Source organism: Aotus nancymaae, unplaced genomic scaffold (assembly GCF_030222135.1).
Source record: "Aotus nancymaae isolate 86718 unplaced genomic scaffold, 86718_ANA_hifiasm-v0.15.2.pri h1tg000036l, whole genome shotgun sequence".
Taxonomy (NCBI): domain Eukaryota; kingdom Metazoa; phylum Chordata; class Mammalia; order Primates; family Aotidae; genus Aotus; species Aotus nancymaae.
The window spans coordinates 72515801-72530991 of record NW_026988450.1 but is presented as its reverse complement, the minus strand read 5'-3'; the positions used below and the strand labels follow the sequence as shown (position 1 = coordinate 72530991).

Genomic DNA, 15191 nt, shown 5'->3' with positions numbered 1-15191 from the left:
ATCCAACTTGCTACTCTATGCCTTTTAATTGGGGCATTTATTAATAGCTTGTTTACAGTCAAGGTTAATATCGATATATACAGGTTTGATCCCTGTCATGTTGTTAACTAGTTATTATACCAACTTGCTTGTGTGGTTGCTTCATAGTGTCAATGGTCTATGTACTTCAGTGTGTTTTTGTGGTAGTCAGTAACAATCTTTCCTTTCCATATTTATAACTCCCTTAAGGACCTCTTGTAAGACAAATCTGGTGGTAACAAATTCTCTTAGTATTTGCTTGTCTGAGAAGGATCTTATTTCTTTTTCTTATGAAGCTTAGTTTGGTCAGAAATGAAATTTTTGGTTGGAATTTCTTTCCTTTAACAAAGCTGAATATAGGCCCATCTCATGTGGCTTGCAGGGTTTCTACTGAAAGTCTGCCGTTAGCTTGGTGGGATTTCCTTTGCAGGTAAGTTGTCCCTTCTCTCTAGCTTTTTAAAATATTTTTTTCTTTCATTTTAACCTTGAATAATCTAATGGTCATCTTGTATATATTTTCTCATAGGGTTCTCTGCATTTCCTGAATGTTGGCCCCTCTAGCAAAGTTGGGGACAATTTCATGGATGTTATCCTCAAGTATGTTTTCCAAGTTGCTTGCTTTCTCACCCTCTTTTTCAGGGATAACAATGAGTCATAGATTTGGTCTCTGTGTAATCCCATACATTATCTAGGAGGATTTGTTTATTCTTCTTTAGTGGTTTTCCGTTACTTTTGTCTGACTGAGTTATTTTGGAGAACTGATCTTTGAGCTCTGAGATTCTTTCTTCAGCTTGGTCAAGTCTGCTGTCAGTACTTGCAACTGTATGATGAAGTTCTTGAACTGAGTTTTTCAGCTCTGTTAATTCAAACTGTTCTTTCTTAAAATGACCATTTTGTCTTTTATCTCCCGTATTATTTTATTGTATTCCTTAGATTCCTTGGATTGGTTTTTTACTTTCTCCTGAAAGTCAATAATCTTCCTTCCTATCCATCTTCTGAATTCAATTTCTGACATTTCAGCCATTTCAACCTGGTTAAGAACCATTGCTGGGCAACTAGTGCTGTTGTTTGGAGTCAAGAAGACATTATGGCTTTTTGAGTTGCCAGAGTTCTTGCACTGTTTCTTTCTCATCTGCATGGGCTGATGTTTCTTCTAACTTTGAAATTGCTGTCCTTTGGATAGGGTTTTAAAAAAAATCTTCTTTGATGCCTTTGGGAATTTGACTGGTATAAGGTGGGTTCAGTCAACTGGCTTTGATTCTAGTCCACTGCTGAGTCTTGGAGCCCCCTCTAATTAGTGCCACATTTCTTTTGTTGGGGCTTCTGGTCCATGGGGCTCCCTCAAGTAGAGGCTGCAGTTGGCAAACAGGCTGTATGCCTGCTGGGTCAGCCTTAATCTTCTGTCTGAATGCTTCCCAGGGAAATACAGTGTTGCGCCCACCTGCAGAGTTCTAACAGAAGTGGGACAGAAGTTCTAGTGGGTGTTGCCTGTCTGGCTACGATTCGTGGGGGTAGGTGGAGTTGCCTGCCCTGCCATCCAGGTATTTCTGAGATGACAGGAGGCTGTTTCCCTCAGCAAATTCAGGCAGAATTAGGACCTCTGGGCTGGGAGTGTTAGCAGGTGTGGCTCACCTAGCTATGAGAGGTAGAGGTAGGTGGAGTCACTCAACCCACTGTTAGGCTGCCTCCCAGAACAACAGGAAGCTGTAGTTGCTGGCTATGTTCAGATGGAAGCAAGACCACTGAGTCGGGAGCTCTAGCAGGCCTTTCCCACCAGGCTGCCAATGCCAGTGGCTTCCCAGGACAACAGGAGGCTGCACCTGCCAGCTGAGTTCACAAAGAAGTGGGACCACTGGACTGGAAGTCCTAACAGCCATTACCTGCCTGGCTACCAAGGGTAGGTGAGGCCACCCACTCTGCCATCTGGGTGCTTCCTGGAATGACAAGAGGCTGTGCCTGCAACTGAATTCAAGTGGAAGTGGGACCACTGGGCTGGAATCTCTAGGAGGTGTTGCCCTCCTGGCCACCAGTGGCAGAGGTGGGTAGGGTTTCCCATTGGCTGAGTTCACAAAGAAGTTCACTGGCTGAGTTCACATAGGCTGCTGGGCTAGAAGTTGGTGCTGAGCCTTGTCTGGTGAGAGTGAGCAGAGCAATACTACTGCTTCCAGGCACTGTGACTGCAGTCTCTATTGGGGCTGTGGCACCAGGGCTGGTCTGCTGCAGAGCTCAAGACTTGTAGAAGTCCTCTTGGACTTGAGAGTTTCTCCTGCAAAGCAACCAGGTGGCTCTCTGTCTCAGTTTAGAAGTGTGGTTGGAGGGGGTGTGCTGGGGTGTCAGGGGGATTCTCCTATTCCCAGTTTTGTATAAACCCCTGTGAAGAGTGTGAATGCCCCAGGAGGCTCTCACTCACTCACCCTTTCCCATGATGGAGAGGTTCTTCTAGCTCTGCACTGAACCCAGACAGGCTGGTGCCCAGCTTCCCTCCTTTCTGCTCTCTGTGTCCCCCTGCTGCTTTGATGGATTCTGATGTGTTTCATATTATCATCTTGCAGAGTCAGTGTTCACTAGCCCCTTCATTTCTGCTCCATGACAGCAGCACACATGAGTTGCTTCAAGTCTGCCATCTTGACCCAACTCCCCTAAGACTCTTTTCTTTATAAATCACCCAGTCTCAGGAATTTCTTTATAGTAATGCAAGAACAGACTATCACACACTGTCTGGAGTAGTTATTTGTATACCTGTGTTTATAGCCACATTATTCACAATAGCAAAAAGGTGAAAGCAATTCAAGTGCCCATGAATGGATAAACAAAATGTGGTGTGTACACACACACACACACACACACACACACACACACACACACACAGGAATCTTATTCAGTCTTTAAAAGGAGAGAAATTCTGACACGTTACAACATAGATGAACCTCGAAGATACTATGCTAAGTGAAATATGCCAGTCACGAAAGAATGTAATACTGTATCACTCCACTAATATGAGGCACTTAGATAGTCAAATTCACAGAGACAGAAAGGAGAATGGTAATTTCCAGGGACTGAGGGGAGGGAGAAATGGGGAGTTATGGGTACAAAGTTTTAGTCTTACAACATGGAAAAGTTCTAGAGATAGATGGCGATGATGGTTGCATGACAATGTGAATATACTTAACGTCACAGACCTGTACAAGGCCATGTACAGTGGTTCACACCTGTAATCCCAGCTCTTAGGGAGGCAGAGGCAGGACAGCTTGAACCCAGGAGTTCCAGACTTGGCCAGGCAATATAGCAAATCCCCATTCTCCATGGGGGGGAAAAAAGGGAAAAATTCCTGTAGTTGTAAAAATAGTTAAATTGGTAAATTTTGTGTTATATATATTATAACAAAACTAAATTTTAAAAAGTTAAAGGTAAAGTTTAAGAGAAGCTCAGGAAATAGAGAACTTTTACTTGAAGATTCTAACTGCTTGGCTTGGTCCACCAATGCAGAAGTGTCTCATGACATGAAATTCTCTGTGGGCTTTAGCTCTAACTTGAGGGAAGGGAAGATGTTGTCACAAAGGGGCCTAGTGTTACCTAGTGCTTTATTGATCTGAGGTGAAGCAACTCAGATAAGGTACTGAAAGAAAGTGGCTCCATTTCTGTAAGGTCAAGGAAAGCTGCTTTGTGTCAGTTGGGATTTGATTCAGCTGTGTATAACACAACAGCCCCAAATAACTTTGGCTTTAGAAAGATAGAGGTTTCTTTTGCTTTCACATAGAAAAATCCAGAGACAGACCAACTAGAAATGGCTTGGTAACTGCACAGTGTGACCCCAGCTATCACACCACAATTCAGATGGGATGAAGGAGGAAGAAAAAGTGCATGGAGAACCTGCCACTGAGTGAACTCTCTTTAATGAGATTTCCTGAAAGCCCTCCCCAATGATCTCTGCTTACATAGCCTTGGCTACCCCTAATAGCAAGAGATTGGAAATGTGTGCTTTTAGTTCAGCACATTCTCCCCCCAACTACAGCTGGGATTCTATGACCAAGGAGGAGGGAGAAATGGATGTTTATTATGCAGCTACCAGTGTCTGGGGTGATCAGTACCTCCTCCTTTCTCTGTTTCTTCACACAACTAATTTCTAAATTCTATACCTGGCTGTGGGGAGCTCAGTTAAATGTCTGCAGTCCAGAGTTTGTTTTCTGCACTGGGAATGGGGAGATTCTTACTAGAAGATGTGTCAAATGTTAAAAAGAAATTAAATATTTAAAGATCTAGGGTAGCATGAATGAGAGATGCCCCTTACATTCTCTAACCATCAAATGATGTGTTCAAGTAAAAAGAGAGGCTCCAAACATGCCTGATAGTGTTGTGTAAAACACATTTGAGATGTTTCAGGGGTGCTAGATGAACCCCTAACTTACGAATGAACCTCAGAAAAACTACTGAGAAATTTTATGCCTGGAGGCAATCCTGCCCACCTTAAATCAATCATCAGGCAGCTTTTCTTATGAAGAAAAGAGCAAAGGAGTGCAAAGGGGGCCTGGGCTTGGGTCTTAGATCTGTTCCAAATGAACTGGGCCATCTGGAGGTTCCTGTAGCTGTTTCCTTCTCTACAAAATGTGGTTGTTGGGAGAATTCATGAGAAAATGTATGTACTGCTTTGTAATCTATAAGAGCATTGAAGGAATATGAGTGTTTCTTGCTTAGATAGTAAGCGATTATTAATTCAGATACCTAGGATATAGAAGACAGTACATTCAATGCTTAATGTTCCTCTACTTCTGTCCCCAGTCATGACCACCACTGCACATACCCCAACCCACACAATCCTGTAAGATGGGTGTTATCTTCATTCTATGCATCAGGAAAATGAGATTCAGAATCATTGAATAACTCACTCAAGGTCACACAGTTAGTAAGTGACTATGCCTAAGTTTCAATGGCATTTTCTCTGTTTCCGAAGCCCATTTTCTTTGTGCTAGTACAATGATGCAGAAACCACACAATGCTTCAGAAAAATGTACTTTGCTCAAATTGCCTCTTATAAACTAGAGAGAACAAAGAATGTAAAGAAACTACTGCTGCGTTAAAGGAAAGCTGAACTGCAGAGGCTTACGTGGCTCTCCTGAGGCTGGGATGTGGGAAGAAGTGAGTGGCAGAGTCCTGCCACGTCCGCTCAGAAAGCACTTCATCCACTGTACTCTCAGGACTTAATCAGGGAAGGACAGAAGGGGATCCTTCCCTTTTTTTCTGAGATAATCGTCACTTGAGAGGCTGAACAGCAAATGAAAACATCTTGTTCTGAGAGAAAAGTGTTTATGGAGCCTTCCCTTCCAGACACCGTAATCATCCCACTGAAATGACTTCCAAATTGGGCTGAATTACCATGTCTAGGAGATAGTTAATGTGGTAGACAAATAATATCTTCCTCTGCCTGCCCCCGCCCCCGAAAAAAAAGCCCACATCCTAATCCTAAAACCTGTGAATGTGTTCCGTTACATGACAAAGGGTCTCCTTTGCAGATGTGATTAAGGACCTTGAGAGGGGGGAGATTATTTTGGGTTACCTAGGGGGTCCAATATTATCACATGGGCCTTAAAAGAAAAACAACTTAAGCCGGGCATGGTGGTTCCTGCCTGTAATCCCAGCACTTTGGGAGACTGAGGCAGGCAGATCACTTGAGGTCAGCAGTTTGAGACTAACCTGGTCAATACAGTCTCTACTAAAAATACAAAAATTATCCAGGCATGGTGGCGGGTGCCTCTAATTCCAGCTACCCGGGAGGCTGAGACAGGAGAATTGCTTGAGCCGGAATGTGGAGGTTTCGGTGAGCTGAGATCGTCATTGCACCTCAGCCTGGGCGACAGAGCGAGACTCTGTCACAAAAAAAAAAAAAAAAAAAAAAGGAAAGAAATAATAAAATATTAGAAGTTAAAAAAGCAAGAACTTTTTCTGGTGTAGTAAGAGTGAGACATGACTACAGAAGAAAGGCACAGAGCAATGCTGGAATATTGCTGGCTTTGAAAATGGAGAAGGGGGCCTGGAGCCCAGGAATGCAGGCTGTCTCTAGAAGCTGAAAAGGGCCAGGAAGCAGCCTCTCTCCTAGAGCCTCCAGAGGACAGGCAGCCCTGCTGGCATCTTGAGTGTAGCTCAGTGAGACCCATGGTGGACCTACAGAACTATAAGATAATAAATCTGTATTACTTTAGTCTACTAAGCTTGTTGTAATCAGTTACACAAAGCAATAGAAAACTAATACGTTCAGGATAATTACTGGTTGAAAAGTTTCTTAGTCTGTGTGGCAGAACATTTCTGAAAGGTCTGATCCTCTTTCCTCACTCTCTATTTCCAGTTAGGCCCCACATCTTGATTCTGCTCGTAGAAATGACACCTGTGACATAAGCTACTACCTTTGAGGACTGGCTTTGTGCCAGGCTCTTGCTATACACTTTCCATACATTTTCCTCAATCTTTACACCAACGTTTGCCAAGCAGTAATACATCCTTTTTTATCAGATGAGGAAATTGAGACTCTGGGAGGCTAAGTGACCTGTCCAGGTAGAAACAGGGGAACTAGCATCCAAACTCCCTTGTCCTTGCTGGCAGGCAGCTCTGGGAGGAACTTCATCAACATTCTGGAATCGGCTCTCCCTCTCCATCCTCACACATGGTCCTGGCACAGGTTCTTATATCCTGCTGAAGTAATATCAACATCATTTGTCTGGGGTAATACCTGAGGTTTGTTGCCTCATATCAAGGAAATTAAGAACACAGACACACAGGGAGCGAATGTAATAGGCAAAAGAGAAAAAGCTCCCTTGTGCAGAGGGAAGAGGTTTGGAATGGATCTCCTGGTTCCCAGTGAGATGTGGTTGGTTTTATAGGTGAGCTTGAGGAGGCAGTGTCTGATTTACATAGGGCATAGAGGATTGGTTGGACCGGGTGTTTCGTTTACATAGTGCATGGAGAAGCTGACCGCTCCACCCTAACCTTTTATTATGCAAATGGGTTCTCTACCTGGCGTGCGCCGTGTTGCCTGCTTCTTTACTGCACACGTGGTGACAAAGAAAAGGGAAGAGGGAGCCTCCGTGTTGAACATACCTGGCTTCCAGGTAGTCCTTTTCTATTGGCACTGCTGCCGGCATTTACCTATGCAAGCTTCTGGACTGCTTATCTATGTTTGCAGCTTGATTTTTCAGGCTGCTTTCTGTTAGAAAAGAAAATTATTTGGGGGGCTGCTTTTTATTAAAAGCAAATTCCACTGAGAACTCTCTTACCCTCACTATCTGCCTAAATAATTTCTTCTTAGCTCCTGTATCACTGCCAGGGTTATGTCTCGTGATTCCTAAGATGTCTCCCACCTCAACTGTCCCTGACAATTTGTTATGCACAGAAGGCCGAACAACTTGTTGAATTCACAGTCCTGTTCTTGCCACTTCTCTGCTTAAACCCTCCCAGGGTTCCCCACTTAACATTGCATAAATCCAACCTTCTTAGCATAGCATTCAAAGCCCTTCACAATCCAGTTCTGAGTTCAGTCCTCTCCTTCAAACTCTCCATGCTACAGACTCATCAGCATGTTAGCCTTGCACCAGAATATGCCATGGACTTCCCTCACCATATATATAAACCTCCTTGTGTGACAGAGTAGGAAACTGTGGATCATAGATGTGAAGGTAGCCGCCCTAGGTCACATAGTTTGAATGAAACAGAGTCAACACTAGATCCGAGTTCCCCGTTAGACTACTCTGGAGCCTTAAAGATATACTCTCTGATCCCTCCACCTCCCTCCTCTACTGCCATTACTGAGTGAGCATAGTCACCCTCTCTTGTGGGGAGGGCTACAGTACTTCTAATCCATTCTCCATACGGAATGGAAATCTAACTTTGCCTCTCCACTGCTTAAAATTCTTTGCTATCCATTGCCCTTAAAATAAAGACCCAGACTCTTAAGGATATGGCCCCTGTGTGACTTTCCAGTTCCGTCTCGGGACCCTCTGCCTCTCACTATGATGTTGTCTTTCAGACTTCTCTCTGTGCCTTGCATCCTCCCACTACGGGGCCTTTGCACATGCCATCTTCTGTCTGGGAGCTCTTCCTTTTCTTCTTCTGTCATTTCCCTTCAGCCACCTTCCCCAGATGCCTCTCTGATGCCAGACTGGGTGCAGGCCCTTTGTAAGGTGCTCCTTCTCTGCTCTCAGGATTTTGTTGCTATTTAGTCCATCAGTCTGTAATCTATGTGTGTGATTGTTTATGTCTTCTCTCTGTCAAGGTCTGTGTTCCATGAGTTTGAGCAAGGTCTTTATTTGTTCACTTTTGTATCCCCAGTGCTGATCACAGCACCTGGAATGAGGCTGGAACTCGGTAAATATCTGTTAAATGAATAAGCAACAAATGGCCCCAGTTGTGAAGGAGATCTTGTAATTTCCATGTATGTGTCTTATAAAGGAAAGAGCAAGAGAGGTACCAATGTTTCAACCGCTGGTGACACAGAACTGGATATTCCATCTGGCAGGTTGTTTGTTGTTGTTATTATTGCTGGTATTAATTTTGTTTTGCTTTGTTTGGGGGAAAAGATTGAAATGTTGTAAAATACATAAACACAACCTTTCTGGAACAGATTTAAGCTGTAAGACAACTCTAAGCTGTCAAATGAATAAATTTAAATTAATCTTATTTAAGAACACAAGTAGGAACGCATGACAACTTCTTGGGAAATGGGCTTTTAAAAAAAACTGTAGTATCTTTAGCACCAGGGCTGCACAATTAGGCATAGAACATTATTTAATTTGTACATGCAGGACAGGCATATGCAATCTCCTATGTATAGAATACCAGACATAGCTGATTCCAAAATTATCATTGCTTTCCACTTCTTCTCACACATTTCTTAAGATGCCATCTGATCCAACAGTGTTTCAAGTACTGCTCCAGGCTTTTAGCATTTGGATGTCTTTTGACATCAAAGGAGAGTTAATGAGCTCTGTTTAACTTAGAAGGATTTTCAACTTTTAGCTTGCTTTTATTATGAATTTGAAAAATGTACATTTTATCAAGAGTTTACCTGTCATCCTCCTGTCCACAATCCAGCAGAAAGTATAATAATACCTTACTTTCAAATTAATCCTAAAATAACGCTGTTCTCCTTGTCAACATCACCAGAGGTATAGTCATACTTTTTCCTAAACCTCATCTGTGAAATACATGCCTTATCTGGTGCCTTTCTTGGGTGACTCATAATTTGAAGATAGAATAACATTTTGGGGAGCTACTGGAGTGAAAATCCCTGATGGTAGGTGACATGTTTGTCTTTGCCATATCCCCCTGCCCAGCACATAGGAGACACTCAATGAGTATTTTTAAATGGACACATAAGTTTATTAAACTTTTTACATGAAAAATAATACCTTATTTTAGAAGTTTTGGGAGAAATAGACAAGAAATAAAAAAATAATGCTACTTAAAGATAATCATTAACATTTTGGCATATTCTTCCTGACATTTTTTGCTATGCCTGTATATATATTTTCTTTTTACAGCATGCTATACATACAGTTTTCTAACTTGTATATTTTCTTACAATATGTTCAATGTATATATTCCATGCCATCAAGTATTTTTAACTACATCATTAATTATGGATGTGCAATATGGCACAGTAAGAATGAATGAGTTTGTGTAACCAATCCCACTGGGAAACATTGCCAATGCAGTAAATGTACTATTTCAGCATTTGAGGAAAACAGGGTATTATGGCTACTAGTGAGTGAGCATCTAGGGCCAGAATTCAGTGAAAGACACTTGAGTCTGAAATCACACAGAACATTCTTTTAGTCTTTCTTTGATGGACCAGGAACATTCTAAAAATGACTTTCTCTGTAGAAGTAAATCTTACCCTTTAGAAGAGTTACATCTGTGCTAGGCTATCAAACAAACAAAAGAGCAGCCCTGGTGTTTCTGGTGTCAACAAGGGCACTCTCACCGAGCCTCCCAATACCAAATGGCTTTTGCTGCTAGAAAGAAGAAATGGTTGTCATATTGATTTGCATATGAGGCCAAAAATTGTGCATGGGAATTGAGATCAAATATTCCAATTCTTCTGTTTCCTTATTATATCTGAGAAAACCTGCCCCTCATTTCAAGTCCCTGCCTTAGGTAGGGTGGCAGATTTAGATTGTGTTATGAAGATCAGAGGTTTACAGTCAAGAAAAACTGACCCCATTTGACAAGTGCATAGGATATCAATTCTAAGACTGGTTTTGAAATTAATTTGTGCTTAAGTGGCTGGGCATGGTGGCTTGTGCCTCTAATCCTAGCACTTTAGGAGGCTGAGGTGGGCAGATCACTTGAGGCCAGGTGTTCAAGACTAGCCTGGCCAACCTAGTGAAACCCCATCTCTACTAAAAATACAAAAAAAAAAAAAATAGCTGGGTGTGGTGGCGAGTGCCTGTAATCCCAGCTACTTAGGAGGCTGAGGCATGAGAATCACTTGAACCCAGGAGGCAGAGGTTGCAGTAAGCAGAGATTGCGCCACTGTATTCTAGCCTGGGTGACAGAGTAAGACTCTTTCTCAAATAAAATAATTTGTGCTTCAGATTCATGATGAAACCTGCCACATATGGTGGTCAGGCTAAGTGCTGAATAGTGCTGGGGATGGCCATTTGTATCATGGTCTATGGGAACACCATACTTGGTGGGGCTTGTATATCTGGCAATAGAGAATACCTACTGATGGCATGGAGCTGCCCCTAACCCATCTACACAATTATATTTCATATGTCTTACAACATATTATAAAGTTCCTACCTGGAAATTGCCACAGAGCATAAATCAAAATATGTTTCTCTAGAATCAACTACTACTATTGAACATGTCCCACAAGTGTTGACTTTAATAGAAAATCCACAACATCTCTAGATGAAAATTTCAACAAAACGTATTTTAGATGATTTATGTGACATTGTCTGCAAGCCAGTTTCACAGCCTAAATGAATGTGTTCTGTAAAGTATAAGGATATAGTTTACAAGATTAAGATATATGGGACAGGTTCAATATCTAATAATTTGCTATAATATTTCCAGTTGGTTTGCTTTAAAATTTTATTTTTTTTCGAGATGGAGTCTTGCTTTGCAAGGCTGGAGTACAGTGGTGTAATCTTGGCTCACTGCAACCTCTGCCTCACGGTTCAAGCGATTCTCCTGTCTCAGCCTCCCAAGTGGCTGGGATTACAGGTGTGTGCTACTACACCCCACTAATTTTTGTATTTTTAGTACAGATGGGTTTTCACCATGTTGGCCAGGCTGGTCTTGAACTCCTGGCCTCAAGTGATCTACCTGCCTCAGCCTACCTTGGGATTACAGGCATGAACCACCACACCCAGCCTAAAATTTTATTTAAAATAAAGTACTTCTAATAAAATCTCAGACCCAGAACTCAACTTCTCAGAATATAACCAATTACATAAAGAAAACATTCATCTAAGTCAATTTGAGGTCACTGTTGATTACCATGAGGTGAAAGTGCCTTATTTCATGCAGCATGCCTTACACCTTACAAGTTTGAAACTTGGTGGCAGGGTTTGCAGCAGGGAGGGAATGGAATTTTCTTTCCATCTCGTCTAAGAAGCGTTGATCTGTCTGTCCCCTTAGCACTCAGCATGGTGCCATGCATGGGACATGTTCTTAGATGCTCTCGGATGAGGAAGAGAGGATTAGTATAAGGGGAAAGTCTGGGTCCTCCGTGATGCTCTATGAGCCTACAACGATCCTTCGGCTGATGGCTCCTGGCAAGGTGTAGATGAAAAGGACCAGGAAGATGATGAGGATGATCAGAATGAAACCAATGATGATGTACTTCTTGTAATTCTTCCAGATGAGGTGGTACAGGCACTTAAAGGGGCTCATGAACCAGGAAAAGGAAGTGTCTGGGCGGCTGAGGGGGAAAGAAGAGAAAATCAAAAAGGGGGTCATGCTGTCAACACAGAATGCTTAAGACCCCAGGAAGTGTTTCTGACTCCCACTTTCTGAGGACACATAGGGAGAGGCCTGAAAATGGGAGAAGAGCATGTTGTCTGAAGCAGGAGCAGCCTAACACTTGTATGATGAGGATTCCTGCATCATGGTAAAGATGCAGTTGGTGTGGAGCAGAGGGCAAGAGCCCAATTAGAACCCAGCCCAAGGCTCCACCACGTTCCATCTGTCCAACCTGCCAGCTCAAACCCCACCTTTTCTATGAAGTCTTTCCTGACAGCCTCAGGCCCCGATGATTCCCTTCACTTCAAGTTCCTAACTCATTCATCGTTTGACTCACCCTCTTTTGAGTCTGCAGCGTCTTCTACACCCTGACAACTGTTTTAAGAGTGTCTGTGTTATTTTCCCCAAATAGATTGAAAGCTCCTGGAAGGCATGGTTGATGTCTTGTATTTCTTCTTATATTTAGCTTTTTATTCAAAAAACCACACAGGTTGGAAGGCACCCATTGACTGCCTCCTGGCTTCCCAGTTCTCCCACAGGGCTGCTCTTAAGAAATGCCCATATCAGGCACCAACAAGGACTGCAAAGGCCCCTTCCCACTCACAACTCCACTCACTTGGGCTTGGCCAGGGGCTCTGGCTCCTTTCGAGCTTTTCCAACAGGATTCTTCTCAGCTTCTTCTGCTGTGACTAGGTGGAACTCAGCTTCAACCTTGCCCTACAAAAAGATGCAAAAGCTTTTGTTTCTAGTCACAAAGACCCACTGGGCCAATGACAACCTTCTAGAAGTGTTACCAAGTTAGAGAATTCCAGAAAGTATTTTGATTATCCTGCTACTTTATTTTGATAAATATTGTTGCTTTTTTGGTCCTGGGAGGAAACCATTTTTATTGGGAACAGTAAAAGCCTAGGAATGTTGTTATTTCAAGATCTGTGGAAGGAAAGGGTCTTATGTCTCCACACAGACACACAAGCTGAGTCACATGTACTACTCTTCTTGTAAACACCTGATGTTTGAAGAAATAATATTATAGTAATTAGAAAGGGGACTAATTCCTTGAGTGGCAGACCCTTTTGAATCGAATACAGTCTTTCTTCTCTGTCGATTCTCAGGAAATTGGTGGGAGTGGCCCCATATTTGCTGAATGGCTTTTCTTTTCTGTTATTCTTCACTTTTTTTGTTGTCCCCACTAGTGATTTTAGGGTTAACCTTTTATTATAGCAACCCCTCAATAAGAAATGGCCTCTTCCCTCAATAAGAAATGGCCAATTTTATTTGAAAATTGTGAGTAATGTGTTTCTTTAGAGCACTATGCCACGGTTCTTGGCAGAGATGTGTCTTGATTTATCAAAGGATGAGACAGGACCCCCACAAAAGTTAAGAACCGTCCTCTCTTGTCCAGTCATTCATTTAGCACTTTTGGGTATCCTTGGTATGTCACGCACTGTTCTAGGCACTAGAGACTTAACAATGATTAAGAAAAACCACTTCTGATCTCCTGAAGCTCCTATTCTTGGTGACAGAGACCCTCATTTCTCCTGACTCTTTTGGTTTTGTGCATTGAAATTCAAGGTGATAATAGACGGGAGGCATGATTGATTTCTTACCCCAGTATAAAAGTCTAAGATTCTGCTGAGCCAATGGTCTTGTGTTAACATACCCATTCACCCTAAAAAGGTCAAGACTTTTTCACAAATAGGTTTGGTTGCTGGCAGCCATAATAATAATAATATAATTGCGGGAGATATAAGAAAGATAGAGAATACATGGGATAAGGTTGAGGGGCAAGAGGAGAGAGGAAGTGGCATGGCCTCCTGAATTACTAAAGACGTGCAGTGAACTTTTATTACAATCAAATTATGAGTTGAAATCTAGATGGTCTCATTCATCCTTTGAACTGAAACCCTGGCCCAACTCAGTGTAGCATTAAATGTCCTATGATCCAGAAATGTTTCATGAAAACATATATATACGTAGTCTCTCATTCCTGTTGAGAAATCTTGGCCCCATAGGCAATGACTTGTGCATATAGGCATTCAGAAAGTATTTGAAAACCATAGGAAAAAAGAATATAAAGCTTCTATAGATTTTAACTCCTCCTTTATACATCCATCAATAGTGGAGTAATAATATCTAACTGCAATTGCAGTGCTTTACTGACTGCTCACTTTGTCCCAGGTTTGTTCATTCTGTCATCTATCTGTCTATCATAGCATAAGCAAGGTAGGTCTCCTTTATGTAGATGAAGAGATGAAACCACAGAGATCAAATAACTTTTCCAAGGTCACACAGGCAACAAGCCAACCAACTGGAATTTCAACCCAGGTCTATATGATACCAAAGCTCATGCTCTTTCCATTATAGCAGGCTGCCTCCCAACTTACTCATTTAATTGCCAGAAAACTGGACTAGGTTTATAAGAGTCTGCCTAGCTCTATTCCATAATTGTCTTCATAATCACCATCCAGTGGCACTTGTCTTCTTGAGTCTTAGTTTTCTCATTTGTCAGATGGTCAGATGCTTTCTAAGGCTATCTGGCTCTAATTTCTAGGGTTGATGAAGCAGAGTTCAAGCTTAAGGAGCCCTTGAAAGACTTGATGGCTGAGACTCAAGAAATAAATCAAAAACTCATGGCAAATTGGTCTCCAATATACAAAACAAAACAGACTTATTTCCAGAGATCTTTCACAGGTAACTTAAACTCCATTGAGCAGTATTTTATACACTAGGAACTGCATCCAATTCCTCTAATTTGAAGTAGAGTCAGCTTAAGAAGAGCTAACCAATTGCTACTCTCCAGAATGCTTGAAAGAGAGTACAGAAATCAACAGAGAATAAGTTAGGACCACAATAAAAGGATCACAGCTGTCCCTTTGTTCTCTACTCTTTTTTTTTTTTTTCTGAGACAGAGTCTCACTCTGTCACCAGGCTGGACTACAGTGGCATGATCTTGGCTCACTGCAACCTCTGCCTCCTGGGTTCAAGCAATTCTCTGCTTCAGCCTCCCAAATAGCTGGGATTACAGGTGCCCGGCACCATACCCAGCTAATTTTTATACTTTTAGTAGAGACAGCATTTCACCATCTTGACCAGGCTGGTCTTAAACTCCCAACATCATGATCCACCTGCCTCGGCCTCCCCAGGTGCTGGGATTACAGGTGTGAGCCAATGTGCTTGGCCTGTTCCCTACTCTTAATAACAATAAACTCAGTACT

General features: G+C 42.2%; 1 protein-coding gene across 4 annotated transcripts in view; it reads right to left on the bottom strand.

Annotated features, from left to right (window-relative positions):
• Positions 1-9354: 9354 nt before the first annotated feature.
• Positions 9355-15191, bottom strand: part of FER1L6 (fer-1 like family member 6) — a 270864-nt gene continuing 265027 nt past the window's right edge. For 3 of the 4 annotated variants that reach the window (XM_064384567.1, XM_064384568.1, XM_064384566.1), the window contains 2 exons: positions 12593-12693; positions 9355-11935 (listed from right to left, as the gene is read on the bottom strand). In XM_064384567.1, coding sequence (XP_064240637.1) covers positions 11752-11935; positions 12593-12693 — 285 coding nt within the window. In that variant the 3' untranslated portion in view covers positions 9355-11751. The remainder of the gene's footprint in view (positions 11936-12592; positions 12694-15191) is intronic. The other variant, XR_010345619.1, reaches the window with a different exon arrangement.